The sequence below is a fragment of the Argentina silus genome (genome assembly GCF_951799395.1).
Source record: "Argentina silus genome assembly, chromosome: 3".
Lineage (NCBI taxonomy): Eukaryota > Metazoa > Chordata > Actinopteri > Argentiniformes > Argentinidae > Argentina > Argentina silus.
In genome coordinates, this window is record NC_139657.1 from 12,698,815 (window position 1) to 12,714,978 (window position 16,164).

Consider the following 16,164-nt stretch of genomic DNA (forward strand, 5'->3'; position numbering starts at 1 on the left):
ATGTGAACACTTTCCGAATTTGATTGACTGGTTTACTGAAACTCAATGGTGATATGAATGGCAGGCTGAGCAGTGAGAAGTGCCAATGAGGGTAGAGTAGATTGAGAGGGAGGAGAGAGAGATAGAGAAAGAGGAATTAAGATAGGGTCAATGGAAACAAAAAATATTGCACTCATCAAATGCAATATAGCTACCCATAACTCAGAATACCTTATTCACTTCCCTTAATTCAAAAACCCATCCATAACCCATTGAATCCTAAATGTACAACAGGTTGATTGTAGATGATACTCACTGTGCCTTATCAATGTGTGGAGACTGGCTTCGTAGAGAATGTTGGAGAGAGGGATGTGGGAGAGAAAAAGAAAGCAATGGACTCCTACACCTCCGGTCACTTGATGTGTTAATCTGTTCCAGCAACAAAGCTGCATTGTAAGGCCTGGGTCCCTGCTAATCTGAACAAATCTGTGTACAACATAACACCCACATTAAAACAAATAAATGATCTAACAACACTATTTCTCTCTCTCTCTCTCTCTCTCTCTCTCTCTCTCTCTCACTCACTCACTCACACACACACTCATTTATTATCATCATTATCTTTGTCATTTCGACAATAAACCAACTGTATGAACAGAATATAATCCAAGCATTAACATGACCAGGTGAGCAATCAGAGGGGTTGTGTGGCCCGGGTGATACCCACCATGAAGAACCCTGAAAATCCCACACCACACCAGAAATGAGGCGGACCCATATGCAGCCACCTAGTGGATGAAATGCGTGTTGCTGAGCAGCTGGAATGAAGGTGTTAGTGATTAACCCTTGAATAGATGACCAAGGGAGCGACACGAACAGGAGGGCGAAGTTCGCAGTTGTTCTACTTTCACCAACTCTTCAATCGACACCATGACTATTCACTGAATTCGAGGAAATTCTCTGATTTAGTTCAGTATTATACAATGAGGTAACAGTCATCTTTCAAGTTGAATAAGTCCACACATGGTGAGTAGGTTTGTTCCATACAACATTCCATACGTTTGTAATCTGTGCCGCGACAACAATGTAGTCTGTTGCAAAGATAAATTAGTTATTTTAACAAATAGGCGTACATGACATTGAACAATACTTTTGAAAAGTATTGTTTAAACTGGTATTTACTAAAGTTAGTAATACTAAAGTTGATTTTACTTATCGCGTCGGCAGCACCTGCCAAATCCTCACCGGTAGTGCTGGTCGGTTTATTAAAAGAAGTAGGCCCTAATTGATAAGTGTAAAAACTGGCCAAATAATTGTCTCCTGTTTTTAAAAAAGCCTTAACGACAGTTATATACATAATTGGATTCTTCATGATTGTGTTCTAGGCAGGCTCGTAGAACTAAATACACAATTTTACTGTAGGTCTATTTTTGGCCCATATCCACGATTCAAGTGTTTTTTTTCAGACCAATGAATTGATCTTGTACACTATATTGATAGTGGAACTGTTCAAAATCACCCGCACCCAGGAGGTAGTGTTGTGAATGTCCAGCCCAGGATATCAGTGGTTAGGTGATGGAGTTATTCAATCCAAAGTGCTGCATTGAAGTAACATTGAAATTTTGTTTGTATGTTTTTCCAGGTAAGCATCAGAGAGAACCACTGAAGCCAAGTAAATTGTGAGAGACAGGGGATGGGGAATATGTCCCCACACTGAGGCTGATCACTGGTGGGAGAACCCATATCTCAGTCATGATCTCACAGAAGCCAGGACCTTAACTTAAGCCTGCAGCTGGATTTCTAACACACTGTGAAAAATGGACGCTTTTGAGGGAATTCACAGAGTCCAGATTTCTTCTTCCCCAACGCCAGCATCAGCAGCCAGCCCAGGATATGAGGTCTTAGTGTCAGGTAAATCTGGGATTGCAGTGTACTCTGCTGCAACTTTCTATGGTAAACAAAATATTTTGAAGCAGCGAGGAGCTAAATACAAGTCGGCCCGAGAGATTGAAGAGGAGGGGTGTGTGGTCGGAAGGTAAGAGAATGCACTTGAATTAATTGTCCCTTTTGCAACCTACAATTGTAGGCCTACTGTCATAGGGATGGTTTTTAGAAAGTCCTGACCCCACCTGTGACTAAGCGTTATCTTTACCATATCATGCCAAATAGAAAGTTGGCAACAACCTCTGCTGGGAATCAAGATGCCTGTTATAAAAGTAAATGAGCTTGTCATAACCTTCCCACAACCTGTATGACTGTAGGGCCACTTGTGTTGTTTGCAGGTACAAGCATGTGCTGCCCTATTTTGTCCATTGTGGAAAAATACCTCCCATCAACCAATGGCTTATAGTATTTCCCATCAAAAAGCTGCACATAGCCTATTTGCAGACACCGTCAGACATTAGTTGAAAATCATTATTAGTTGAGAACTTGAGTGTTCAATGAACATGTGCACATCATTTGTAAGTGGGAAGATTCTGGCATAATTATATGGCATATAGGGCTATCAGTGACATGAGTCTAGGGTAGGTTATCCTACTGTAGAATCCAGCATTTGGAGAGTAAAACGTATTCTGTGGCTGTGAGTTCGTTCATTTTACAGTGGGTGGACATGTCTCCTTAAACAGGAACTTTTTTTTTGAGGGGGGGGGGGGGGGGGGGGGGGTTGGGAATGGTATAGGCTGTGTTATCATGTGACCTGTGACAGATTGACGACACGATTCGTCCTTTTCACTGTCGGAATGAACAAGAATGCAAACAGAGCGCATCCCAAAGGCGCAGTAGAAGTAAACAACATTTGGTTATGAACTTTATCTCGTTTGATTTGGCTTCTCGGTGTAATAGCTCAGTGTATACTGTATCGTCGTAAAGCATTCCTTCTCACAAAATTGTAACACTGTTTTGAAACAAGTGCGTCTCTCAACGATATGATCTCGTCGGCAACAGTAAACATTGGTTATTGTAACAGTTCAAAGAATTAAGGAATCTGTGTTGGCAGCGGCTGATGATACCGCGGTTCGAAGTGAATCTTCTCACCGGGTGCTCAGAGGGTAAGGGCGGAGATCTAGAAAGGGAAATCCGGTGAAATGTGCCATTGCATAGGAAAAGTTATGCAAAGAGTTTAGCCTCGAATGTATGTCGTTACGATTCATAGCGACAGAATAAATGTGTTTGTTAATGTTTTCAATGATAGGCCAATCTGGAAAAAAACTTTTGTGTGCACCTCATTTCTCCCCAAAAAAACTGTGTCAATGCCAACTCCTATTATGGTGATCCAGTGTTAGGCCAAACAATTGATTAGGGAAACAATGTATTGTATCACTTTTATGGTTATTGAATAGCCTACAAGACGATATAAATACACGTGTTCATGAAGTTTTAAGTTCATTTCATTTCATTCACATGGTAGGGTTTTTTTTACCTGAATTGTGTGATGAATACATGGATTAAAAGCCTAAAACAATAACAAACAAACACTGCAACATCGGCTCAACAGTCTTTTGATTTTCTAACTGCCCATATTAATCCATGTGATTAAACTACAAAGTGAGCCTAAAATCTCCAATTCCCAATCATAGGCCAAATTTCAAATTTTATGTTTGTTTGTTTTCAAGGTTGGTAGACCTGGAGCCCGATTCAAGGCCTAGAGCGGAGGCTGGAAGGCAGGCTCAACCCATGCCTCTAGGAGGGGAGGGTGCTCGGGGCGGGGAGCATGACAATGTGTCGCGCCTCAGGAGCTCCTCCTTGGAGATTAGAGAAAAGGGCTCAGAGATCCTCAAGGAACAGCTGGATGCTGCACAGAAGGTGTTGTACTTTTTATTTTTTTTACAGACACATCACAATTCACACAGCATGACCAAATACAATGTGTGACCTCAAAAATAGTCTGACAATGTAGTGTGTTCCCAATAGATTTATCTCTGTACACAGACTGACCCAATTCTGCCCAACCTCTCCAATCCTCTCTCAGGAGCTGAAGCTGAAGGACAAGGAGTGTGAGCGTCTGTCACAGGTCCGAAATCAGCTGGAGCTTGAGCTGGAGGAACTCACTGCTAGTCTGTTTGAGGTAGGCAGGAATTACTTCTGCAGCCCATGCTGTGTGAGTGCAATGTAATGCTACCAGTTGACATTGTAAAATAGGATTATGATGCAAAAAATAACATTTTCTCACATTGTTCATTAAGATACAACTGAGGTATTCAAATGTCTTTGTTTTATACAGGAAGCTCACAAGATGGTGCGTGAAGCCAATGTCAAACAAGCGGCGGCAGAGAAACAGTTGAAGGAGGCTGAGGGCAAGGTTAGTCTCGGTCTGTTTTTCTGTCCCCGTTTCATTATTTACACTTGTATCTGATATTCATCTTATCTGTAACCCATCCTCATGTTCATGGCTCCACAGATTGATGTTCTGCAAGCAGAGGTGTCTGCCTTGAAGACTTTGGTGTTGACCTCCACTCCCTCCTCACCTAACCGCCAGCTCCATCCTCAGCTGATGCCCCCAGGTACCAGAGGGTCCCACAGGCACGGAGGAGGCCACACCCGCAACAAGAGTGCCAGTGGTGTCCTCTGTTTGCCACCTGGACATGTAGAATCGCCCTCTGTCTCGCTGCAACCAGCTGGCACGGAGGAACGTGAGGTAAGTCAGCTGCCATCAGGTGACACATATGCTAACTCATACTGTTCTGCATACCGTGTAGTCACACACACGTGCGCACACGCACACAGTAAAAACATAATGACTTCTGTCGCTTCAACATTTCCGATCAACTTCTAAAGCTGGAGGTTGGACAACTCGTTTACTGCCTGTACTAACTTTTTTACTGCAGCATGCTAACTCTTGTGAAATGTATTTTTCTTCTTTTCCAATTCCCTCTGGTTGTTCCTCCCCATTCCTTCCTCTGGCATTTCTATTTTCAACCCCATCCATCACCCCATGTTTTCTCTTGTTCCCTCATCTCTCTCTCTCTCGCTTGTTTTCTCTTTCACTTGCTCATCATCCCTCCCTACCTTGTTCTCCCTCTCTCGTACTCTCTCAGCCTACTGTTCCTGCCCTCCTCTCTCTGATTCTGTGCCTGGTACCGGGCCACTCGGTCAGTGTGACCTATGAACCTTACTTGCAGGAGCAGGGGGAGGGGCCAGGGGCTCACAGCCACCAGGTAACCACACCCCTCTGTCCTAAGTGGCTGCCTGCCTGCCTGCCTGCCTGCCTGCTCCTCATCACAGCAGATTAGTCATTGGCTGGTTGACCCTGACTACCTTACAGTTTAATTGGTGATGTTTCATGGCTCAGTTTTGTACCAGTGTGTGCTCTGAGGATGTTTACTCTCTACTGACAGGTTCCTTTTTTGTATTGTAGCATGACCATTGTCATTTCTGGTACCTGTGTATGCTCCTGTGTGTTTTGTGCCTGTGTATTTACATTTCTCCTTTGTCTCTCTTCAGATGGATAATGTTCTGTATGCAGAGTTCCTGACCTGGAGGGAACAGTGTAGTCTAGACCGCGCCTCTGCCTTCCTGAGTCGAATCTACAGGGAGGACATCGGCCCCTGCCTCTCCTTCACCCGATCCGAGGCTAGTACTTTTGTTTGTTGGTACATGTGGTGTGTGTGTGTGTGTGTGTGTATATATATATGTGCTAATGACTCCTTTCCCCCTCACAGCTGTCTCAGTCAGTGCAGAGTGCAGTGGAGAACAATTCTCTGACCATTGAGCCTGTGGCCATGTCAGCCTTACCAATGGTCAAAGCTTCAGCCGTAGAGTGCGGAGGGCCAAAGTGAGTTAAACCTCTCTACGACCGCACAACCACTGTCTTTATCTCCTCCTCTGCCTATTCACTGCCTTCTCACACTCAAATCAACACTCTCAATTCCTATCACTTTGTAGTGACCTTTTCACTTATCCAATCAGGTGATTGAGTGTACAGTAATCATATGCAATAATTTGAATCAAGTGACACACTGCTGCTTCACTTCATGCTTTCTAATCACTGATTTGACATTCTTTTCCCAGTGGCTTGAGGGCAGCCATAGAGACGTAAGTGACTTTAGGAGCCAATCATGTGATTAACGCGTCCACTAACAAGATAATATTAGCATGGCATGAAGACTCCCTCTCCAGACTTTTGAACTGAGTACTTTCTCAATAGTTAATCATTTAAATGGTCTTTAGATTTTACCCATTGTGAATTGCGTTGTTGTCATTGTCAAATGAGGCAATAGCTCACATCGACCAAACCTGTAAATGGATGTAATGGATGAAATGGTGAGGGTGGGAATATGCATGTTTCCTGGTGTGATCATTTTAACTAACAAAACCAACCTTTCTCCCCATTTTCAGCATAATACTCTCTAACACCTCCTTCAATTAGCCATGTCTTCTTTGCTGCTATAGCTCTTTCTAGGCTTCTTGTCTGCCTTCCCAGTGCATAAATAATCTAAATACCATTGCAATGCTTTTCAGATATACTTGAGATTGAGACTTATGAAATGTGTCTTGTGTCTAACTCAAATGCACTGTTCATCTCTGTCCCTGGCAAGAAGTAACTATCTGTCCAGTGTTAGTTTGTTTCTGTGATGTAAAACAATTAACAGTATTTCTCTCTCATCCTATACTATGTTTATAATGTAGAATTCCATAGCTGAGTGTGATTCTCTGCCTGGCAGGAAGTGTGCCCTTAGCGGCATGTCCCGGCCCTGCAGGCATCGCATCAAACTTGGGGACAAAGAAAGCTACTACTACATCTCTCCCTCCAGCCGATCACGGGTAGGTGACCCATCCACCCTCTCCTCACTCACATTCATATTATTTTGACCATTGTGTTCATATGTACTTTTTTAATTTATCCTGTTGCAATGTAAAAATGTGGAATCATGGACATTGGGTTGTGCAATAGCATAATGTGCAACGTTCAGGGACCTGGACAAAGGGGGCATTTGCATTTGTATGTTTGTTATGTCTGGCCTATGCTATGTCTCCCGTCCTATCGCAGTGCATTTTCTGTATGTAAATCTAAAATGACATGTGAAACCTTTCTCATTTTACCCTTCCAGATCACGGCGGTGTGTAATTTCTTCACCTATATCCGCTATATCCAGCAGGGTCTGGTCAGACATGATGGTGAGTCTAACATCCCCCCTGAAAATGAGACACGATAAGAGACTAACAACAAACTCATTTATGACACAATGTGGAGACCAAACCAGAAGATGACTGATTGAAACCCTTTCACGAAGGCCAACGCCACACTAGTCCTGACAACTGTGGCTTTGCTCAGCTAGTTGGACACTTACTAACTGTCCCTTTCGTCCCCGTGTCCCCACCAGCGGAGCAGATGTTCTGGGAGGTGATGCGTCTGCGCAGGGAGATGACAGTGGCCAAGCTGGGCTTCTACCTCACAGACCAGGGCTAGAAGACAGACAGGAGACGGTGATCAACAGAGAAACGTCACAGTCACAGAGTCAGCAAGACCAATGGGAGAGAACATGGTCCTTAGAGACTGGGTCACTCGTGCAGTACCCATACATGTTTCTAGTCAGTCTGGTACAGTAACATACAGGTCTTTGGTCAGTGTCCATATTCAACCGATGATTAGCGGTTAGGATCCATGGAATACAGTGAAGGCTGGTGGAGGTAGAAATCGGGAGGATGGCCTCATTGTAATGCATGGATGGAATCAAACACGTGTGTTTGATACCATTCCTCATTCCATTCCATGCATTACTATGAGCCTGTCCTCCCGATTTTGACCTCTACCAGCCTCCACTGATGGAATATCAGTGCATTTAGAGTAGAGGTGCCATTTTGAAGTGCGACTAACAAGGGAAGTGGAAAACATCTGTGTCACCACCGGCTTTACTATTAGAACCATATTATAAACCAGCACTGCGACAACAATGTAATGCATAGTGTCTTGCAGCTTATGTGCCACACACAAAAAAAGACCAGAATGTTAATTACCGATTAAGAAGTGGAAATGTGTTTATCCTCATTATATTCATTACATAGTCTATGAAGCGAAATACAACAGTATAATGTCTTCATTACTGAAGTGGCGCTAACAGCTAGTATAAGGGCTTGTTTTGTTGTCCATGGCCTTGTCTTGTATCTAAATATCCCTAATGGAATAGACGGATGCAAAACTGAAATAGCTTCTGTGAACACATCAGAATTGACTCAATGTAGTTGGAGGTTGGACAGTAGCTGGAGTCCATTCAAACACAAGGACAGTAACATAATTCAAAAAAGAACTGTTGTTTACCAGTACAGATGACCTATATCCATGTGGTATCCACAGAAGCACTCCACATTGAGCCCTATGCCTCTCACTTGTCAGGTGCCATATACACTCCAGTACAGCTGGATTTTGGCATGTGTTGTTGCCTTAGAAGCACTGCAGCAAATAAGACCTCTGTGGCCTATTACTATGCAAATGCATGGCCTTAATGTTGATAGATTCTTGCACTATATTTTAGATGGCCCAAACAGACAAAGCACCTACAGTATAGTCATAATGGGTTATGGAAGGACTGGGACGTCATACTGTACAGTGGCTTACGTTTATCATTGGGGAAAAAACCAACAACTGCATGTTAACCTTGTTACTTTATTAATGGTAAGATAAATCATAGATAGCCTATTTAAATGACAAAATGTACCCCTCTCACTCCTAATATAATCAGAGCTTTAACTATCTAGTTGGGACATGAAACAGCTTTAATGTGATTGTATTATGCACAACTGTTGTAGTTCACCTAAAATGTTCTGTATGTATAAGCCATAAATGACCAAGTGTTGCTTTTGCATGGATACATAGCCATATATAATGTGAACAGTTGTGTACTCACCTTTATTCAGTAATGTCCTATAACTTTGCACTATTGATATTAGCCACCTTTGCATGAAAGACCTTAAAATGAAGAATACAGAATATGTCACATGAAGTGCTGCTTTATTGCCTTTTTTATGGCCTTAGAATTGCCTTATCCAAAATGTACTGGCGAGTATGATTCTCTTTCTCTAAGGTTCACACAAGAGAGAGGATTGTTGCTGTATGCCTTTGTTTTCTTAGCAATGAGAGTGTCACAGCAAAAAAAGAAAAAGTAAAGCTATACTAGCAACGTCAGCCAAGTGGTAATATCGGGTGATGTTTTGGAATAGACGATTCAGCACTCTTACCCCACAGCAGCCTTAAAGTACAAATAAATCATGTAACATGGAAAGCCTTCCAGTATCACTGGAAGACGGAGAGACCTTTAACCTCAGGCAGGTCACTGATTTGTCAGGAGATTGAGGTCGTAACCAGGAACTGCTTGGTTACCTTAATTCAAAGCTCTACTTGACTCCCACACCCACAGTTGCTAAACAGGTTTAATGAGAGGAAATATGGCACAAAGAGCCAACATACCAAGAATAGTCGCTTAAAATGGCATTATAGAGTCGTCAGGAAAGCTGTTATAAGAGCGTGCGTTCCAAGAAGAATTTTGCCAAGTGTTCCAGACACTGAGGTCATTGAGCTTGTTTTATAAACTCGTCATACTAGATTCTAACACTCAATGCCCAAACAACAAATAAGGGTTGTCATGCAGCTCTAATGAATAAGCACAGTCAGAATGCTAAACATGACAGAAACGTGTCACACCGAGTGGAGAATATAGCTCCGCTCATTCTTGATAATGATGATGATCAACTTGCATAAAGTGGTCTAAAATAGGGTTTCCTTTATTGATCCTAAAACAACATGTATGCAATTATTCACTTCTTTAACTGTTTGAAGTAACCTACATCAAGCAATATGTCAATCAAGAATACTGTTGTTAATGAGTTCTAATTACATTACAACACACCTTATGTCAAACATCAAAATAATGATGCACATAGAGATTTATAATGATACCATTAGATACATACACATTTTACCCCCAAGAAAGAATGATTCAGTAAACAAGAAAATCAACAACATTCTATCAAACAAAACATTTTGTTATCTGTTCCCCTTACAGCATCCACCATTCACTGGCTCTTGCTTCTTTGGAAAATATCTGGAAAATCAAAACAGAAATCCCACATCATCATTCTGCATGAACATGTCTTTACATTTGAATTAGAATCAGAGAAAGACTGGCATTTTTTAAATGGATTCTTGATACTTCAATGACCCTTCCATACTGTGTGTACATCAGTGGAGGCTGGTGGAGGTAGAAATCAGAGGACAGGCTCATTGTAATGCATGGAATGAAGAATGGTATCAAACACGTTTGATTCCATTCCATGCATGACAATGAGCCTGTCCACTGATTCCTACCTCCACGAGCCTCCCCTGGTACATATCTAGCCTAGTAGTTATGTAATGACCCACCTTCTACAACAAGTCATTATCATAAAGATGATGGCCACACCCCCGACCACTGTTACCACTGCAGAAACCCATGAGACCACAGACAGAGACGAAGAGCCAGACTCTGGACCAGAGAACAAACAAAGGAACACGTGTCCATGATAATGTGGATAACTCAATGACCGTAAAAACTATTGATATTTGTCATTACACAACATATGGAGCTTATATGCAATACAGATATATTTGTAAAATTCCTATTCAGTGCTGATGATAAAGTTTGACAGATGGATAGCTTAATTGGTAGGTTCCTAAAGACATGATTGCAGTAATATCAGACTGACTTATGTGCATATTATGTCACAACAATGAGAAGAGAAAAGTATTTACCTGTACAAATGTATGAACCAGGTGAGTTGAGGCATTCCATATTCCGGGGGCAAGGAGTTGGCTTGTCGACACACTCATTGACATCTGCAGAAAATCACAGCCAACAAAGAGCGTGAGAAATACTTCATCCCTTTAACAATTGTCTCCCCCAGAAGCACACAAGTGCTCAGATCTGTCCGATGTGAAGACCATGTACCCTGGCAGGTGGGGGGAGCAGGACTCCACTGGTGGCTGCTAGGGTCACATTTGACAGAGGACGAGCCTATGAGGTGGTAGCCAGTCTGACATTGGTAGAGGATCTTGGAGTCACAGAGCAGAGAGAAGCCGGACTGCAGTCTGGGCACTGGGCCGCAGCTGGGATCTGAGAGGGAAGAGAGAGGAGTATGAAAACAGTGTATAGGCCCAATGGCTCCTACAGAACTTATTATTATAACTTTCACCACAACATCGATATCTTTGCTCATGCAACAGTTTGTTTGCCTCATTGGATCAATGCTCTGTCTATACATAGCAGCTCATGCTCATCACAAGGTAGTCACATGGGCCCTTTCTCAATTGTTAGAAATTCCTCTCCTCCGTCCTCCACTTGCTTCTTCTCAAAAAGCATTGGAGGATAATATCTAAGGGGAGGAACCTAGATATTCTCCCCCAATGCAGAGGAAGAAGTCAAGTTTCTAACAATTGAGAAAGGTCCATTCCATTCCCTCCTCTACCTGTGTGGGGCTCCTTCCAGGCACTGAGGTTGAGGTGGGGGATGAGGGGATGGCTGCAGGGCAGCATTTCCTCTGGGGTGACAGTGAGGGTGAAGGGGTCTGCAGGGACCTGGGTGATGTGAGAGTTGTCACATATGATGCGGGACATGGAGACTCCATGGAGGTGAAACCTCTGGGCACTGGTGAATACCCCCTCTCTCTCCCACCAGAATCTGACAGAGGGACAGAGATTGAATAAGCAGCATCTCAGGCATAGTCTATGCATCTATGAATGATTCTTGCAAACACAGTGTTACTACATCAGACTAAATAACACCTGAGCTGATCCTTACATTCACTTTAGAGGCGTATGTGTACGGTATACATGTCTGAGTCATTACACAACCTTGCAACAGGTGCACATGACTATAGACGAGGGGACCTTCCATGTCTCACCTGTCCCCATCCCTCATGGCGCGGAACTGTTTGGCCAGCAGGCAGGCCAGAAGGGGCCCGACTCGCCCACCTAGGAGTGCCGGCTCTGAAATGGCCCCCACCCAGACATCTATGTTCTGGGGTGTCCCGTACAAGATCAGGAATTTGTGAGCTAGAGAGGGGTTTCCCAGGATGTTGGCCAGTTCAGATGTAGTGTTGGGAACAGAGAGGCCGCAGAGCCGGCGCCATGAGCTGTAACCTGGTGGAGAGAGGTGGAAAGAAGATTTCACAATAACCTCAGGAATTTACAATTACAATGTTGTGGATAGACAGAAAAAGAAGAGGATTAGCGGAATGAGGTGACAAAGGGGAAGAAGACTAGTCCTGTAGAAAATAAAATAAAATAAATAATCCTGAGTGAGCAGAGGTAAAATACGAATGTATATGTTTTAGTTGGTATCAGGCTAGGCTTATTAAGTCAGACTTCCTGGGTTCTGAGATTAGTACCAGGCAGGCCGTGGTCGCGTCCCCGCTGGAGGTTGAGGGCCCCCAGATCTAGAGGCATCCCTCCCTGGGCCTGGAACAGCCTCTCTGTCAGCTCCTCCACCATCATCTGGCCTGGCATCTGGAGCTTAGCAGGGGAGAGCAGCAGACCCCGCAGCACAGGGTCTATACCACCTGACAGACAGAGAGAGAGAAAGAGGGGGGGGGTAGAGAGAGAGAAAGTGACAAAACAGAAGACGTAGGCCAAAGAATGAGATTAGAGAAATGCGTTGTATCTCACCCTCCTGCACAACCCTCCAGGAGGCAAAGAGGGAGTTATGCAGTGGCAGAGGAGGATGCTGGGGGCTGAGGCTGTAGCCATGGCCCAGCCGGGCCACTATGGGGTGCACTGTGACGTGGGCGAAGCGGAAGGCGGCGGCTGCGAAGATGTTAGAAACGCTGGGGTCCACCTCATGGTCATAGCCCTCATAGGGAAGCATGAGCTGGGAGGTGGCGCTCTCCCCCAGGAGCCGCGGCAGGTAGTGCTCCCATGTCAGGATCTGGGAGGGCATCAGACACAGGAGGATCGGCCACAATGTGTTACCAATGATCTTATGAAAGTAGTTGTAGGCAGAAATAGATAGTAAGTGGAGGAAGAGGAGCACACTGAACTTCTGGGTGTTTACCTGGTGGACGGCCCCCATGATCTTGCGAGCCTCCTGGTAGAGGGTGTCAGGGCTCCAGTGAGGGTTGAGCAGGTGCAGCTCCTGGACCAGCCTGTTATGCTCCCTCAGGAACAGGGTGTGCAGAGCGATCATCCCCAAATGCTCATTGGCCCGTGAGTCACCTGAGGAACATTTATACTGTAGTAAGTGTGCCCTGCTTCCTACACACGTTGGCACAAGTTCTAGTAGCATTATGATGTTTCCTACCTGCTTGGAAACAGGATGTAATGTTCTTGTGGCCCGTGCGTGTTTCTGAGGCAGTGGAGCTGTTCCGTATGCGAGGGCCACAGGGGTCAAGGTGGGGTTGCAGGCGTGGTAGGAAGGGCATGTAGGCGAGGCCCTGGTCTGAGTGATGGGGGTTGACGGCCAATAGGCCCAGAGGGGAGGAGTGGTTGCGCAGGGCAGAGGCCACTGTGTTAGAGCTGCCGTACACCATACTGGCATCTACAAAGGAGTTGATGGCATTCAGCTGCTCCCGGTGACGATGGGGCAGCGCCCCACCAACACAGCTTGGGGCAGAGCGGAAGAAAGGCATGCAGCTCTGAATACCATTGCGAGGGTCTGACAAAGGGATCTGGGAAGAGAAGAAGTGTGTGTATGTGTGAATGTGTGTTAGTTAATGACACAGTATGGGCTTAAGTATGTGTAACATTAGAAAATCACAAATCTATTAACCTAGCACTCATAAGTTTGGAGCTGTGGAGAAGTTGATTTAACAGAATTACTTCAGCTAATTAATTTCCCCTGTAATCCTTTGGCAACAAAGCCTATAGATTACGCAGTAGCAGTAAAGCTCATTTCAAACTCTAAGAAAACAAAGTGGATGGTGAGTCAGTGTTATGAGGGGAAATCAAAGAAGAAGGAACTAAGGGTGGAAAGATGGAGAGAAACAGATGGGGTGAGATAAGAGAGTAGGAACAGATGAGTGAGCGAGGACAGAGTTAGAACAGCCAGTTCCCGGGCCAGGTGCACCTCTATGGGGAAGCATGGGGTATCGCGGCTGCAGGTTCGGGTACAGTCGGCCCCTGTCATGAAGGCCGCTGTGCTGGGGCTCTGGGGGGTCTGAGCCAGGTCATGGTCTATCCACTGGCCCCACTCCACCAGCAGGTGAGACAGAGAAGAGTCCAGTGAGATGTTTTCATTGTGGGTGTAGAGCACCTGCTGGGACACCAGACGCACCTGTTGGGAGGACGAAGCTGAGGTCATATCCCTGCTGAATATGGATGTATGAAGTACAGTGCCTCTTTCCAAGTATTGGAAAGAGGCATTTTGTTTTCGTTTAGCTCTATATTCCAACAGTTTGGATCTGAAATAAAACAATTACTATGAGGTTAAAGTAGATATTCTCAGCTTTAATTCAATATTTTCTTTTTTCCGATTGGATTAGGGTTTCACTGCAAGGTACAAACCACTAGTTATCCTCAAAAAGCATGGTCAGCTTACAGTTTGCTAAAAAGTACCTAAAAGGGGTCTGGAAAACAGTGTTGTGGACAGATAATATGAATATTATTATGTACCAGAGTGATAGCAAGAGGAAAGTTTGGAGAAAAAAAGATCTGCCCAAGATTTACAGCATAGCACCTCACCTGTGAAACATGGTGGAGGGGGTGCTACAGTTTGGGCATGTATAGCTGCCTCAAGAACTGCCTAACTTGTCTTATTTGATGATGTTACTGCTGACAGCAGCAGCAGAATATGAAGTGTACAGAAATTTATTGTCTGCTCGAGTACAAGCAAATGCCTCAAAATTCATCGGATGGCGCTTCATCATACAGTAAGACAATGACCCCAAACATAATGCCATAGCAACTCGTTTTTCAGGACCAAAAAGTGGGAAGTTCTTGACTGGCCAAGTCAATCTTCAGATTTAAATCTAATTGAACATGCATTTCATTTCCTAATGATTTTAGTCAAAACGACCTGAACAACTGAAGTTGGCTGCAGTACAGGCCTGACAGAGCATCACCAAAGAAGTCACCCAGCGCCTGGTGGGGTCAGTGGGTCACAGACTTCAGGCAGTTATTGCATGCAAAGGATTGTCGACCAAATACTAAGTACTTTATTTGAACATGATATGATTTTTTTCCAATACTTTTGGAGCCCTGAAATAGGGGGAGTATGTTTAAAAAATGTTGTACTTTCTAAACGGTGAACCCAATCTGAAAAAAAAACCATTGAAATAAAGCCCAGAATCTCTACTGTTGGAGTACAGAGCTAAAAGAAGACAAAATTAGCTAAAAGAAGATGCTTCCTCTTTCCAATATTTATGGAGGGCACTGTATATGATCTAGAGACAGGACTCTTACCGGTGGCAGGGTGAAGTTGTAGTAGACATGCTCAGGGTTCCAGCCTCTGGGGACCCCACCGACATCCTCATACTCTGGGGGCAACCAGCGGGAATATGGGGTGTTTGCAGCTCCCAGCTTAGGGTGCTGTCTGAAGATGGGTGACAACAGGAGACATACACAATCCAAAATCCCAAATGAACCACACTGATTAAGTCAAAAAGTGTGCCTACGTTAAGCACTTTATAGTAATATCCTATAACTTTCTCTAAAGGTTCACATTATTCTGTAGGTGACTGTGCTGACCTGTTGTTACACTCTCCGGTGAAGGAGCGGAAGCGTTCAGACATACAGTCAGTGGGACACTGGGGCCGTTGTATCTCCGAGGAGCAGCCTGTGGCTTGCAGTAATATCTCCATGTCCTCTTCACTCAGCATCTCTGTGGAGGAAAACAGAGGCATCTCCTCTCTCTTTCTTTCTGACCAAAAACCGCCGACTTGTAACCAAAAAAATATTACTCAAATATTGCCACAATATGAACCTTTGGTCCCCTCCTGTGTAATAATTTAGTAGCCTACCAGGGAGGTTGGGCTGGACCATGGTGTTGGTGTACACCATCTGTCTGATCAGCTCCACTGTGTTATCCAGCATCTCTGCTGCCCGGATGTGAGTCCTGGTCTGGGGTCCAGTCTGTTTAAACTGGGCCAGTAGATCACTGGGTCTCAGAGCTCCGTCTGACAGAAACATCTTCACTCTGCAAGGAGAAGAGCCATACTGTGTCTGAATGTGATTTCAACAGTAATCAAAGAGCCAACATACATGTTTAAATACAACATAAACCT

At 44.3% G+C, this 16,164-nt stretch overlaps 2 protein-coding genes across 7 annotated transcripts; one reads left to right on the forward strand and one right to left on the reverse strand.

The window, feature by feature from the left end:
• Window positions 1-844: 844 nt before the first annotated feature.
• On the forward strand, window positions 845-8,958 carry rab3il1 (RAB3A interacting protein (rabin3)-like 1). 6 transcript variants are annotated; one of them, XM_083667046.1, is made up of 12 exons: window positions 845-1,005; window positions 1,622-2,014; window positions 3,594-3,783; window positions 3,950-4,045; window positions 4,202-4,279; window positions 4,379-4,615; window positions 5,422-5,550; window positions 5,640-5,752; window positions 5,989-6,012; window positions 6,642-6,741; window positions 7,029-7,095; window positions 7,302-8,958. In XM_083667046.1, exons 2-12 carry the CDS (start codon window positions 1,797-1,799, stop codon window positions 7,385-7,387), a joined length of 1,338 nt encoding a protein of 445 aa, XP_083523172.1. In that variant the 5' UTR covers window positions 845-1,005; window positions 1,622-1,796; the 3' UTR covers window positions 7,388-8,958. The 6 variants fall into 6 exon arrangements, with proteins under 6 accessions (XP_083523172.1, XP_083523176.1, XP_083523173.1 ...); XM_083667050.1 differs by having other exon boundaries at window positions 1,622-1,890; XM_083667047.1 differs by lacking the exon at window positions 5,989-6,012.
• Window positions 8,959-9,895: 937 nt separating this feature from the next.
• On the reverse strand, window positions 9,896-16,076 carry epx (eosinophil peroxidase). The gene is made up of 14 exons (XM_083666441.1): window positions 15,901-16,076; window positions 15,629-15,761; window positions 15,344-15,473; window positions 14,010-14,216; window positions 13,245-13,611; window positions 12,999-13,159; window positions 12,614-12,872; window positions 12,337-12,507; window positions 11,851-12,088; window positions 11,416-11,627; window positions 10,899-11,063; window positions 10,703-10,786; window positions 10,334-10,436; window positions 9,896-10,016 (listed from the first exon to the last, which is right to left on the reverse strand). Exons 1-14 carry the CDS (start codon window positions 16,067-16,069, stop codon window positions 9,959-9,961), a joined length of 2,457 nt encoding a protein of 818 aa, XP_083522567.1. The 5' UTR covers window positions 16,070-16,076; the 3' UTR covers window positions 9,896-9,958.
• Between the last annotated feature and the right edge of the window lie 88 nt (window positions 16,077-16,164).

Excerpts from the sequence above, each read along its gene's own strand:
- epx (XM_083666441.1), bottom strand. The coding sequence starts at position 16,069 with ATGTTTCTGTCAGACGGAGCTCTGAGACCCAGTGATCTACTGGCCCAG. Across the intron at positions 14,217-15,343 it reads ACAACTTCACCCTGCCACCG|GTGCGTCTGGTGTCCCAGCA; the intron begins GTAAGAGTCCTG and ends TCCTCCCAACAG. Across the intron at positions 13,612-14,009 it reads CCCCATGCTTCCCCATAGAG|ATCCCTTTGTCAGACCCTCG; the intron begins GTGCACCTGGCC and ends TTCTCTTCCCAG.
- rab3il1 (XM_083667046.1), top strand. The coding sequence starts at position 1,797 with ATGGACGCTTTTGAGGGAATTCACAGAGTCCAGATTTCTTCTTCCCCA. Across the intron at positions 2,015-3,593 it reads GAGGGGTGTGTGGTCGGAAG|GTTGGTAGACCTGGAGCCCG; the intron begins GTAAGAGAATGC and ends TTTGTTTTCAAG. Across the intron at positions 7,096-7,301 it reads GGGTCTGGTCAGACATGATG|CGGAGCAGATGTTCTGGGAG; the intron begins GTGAGTCTAACA and ends TGTCCCCACCAG.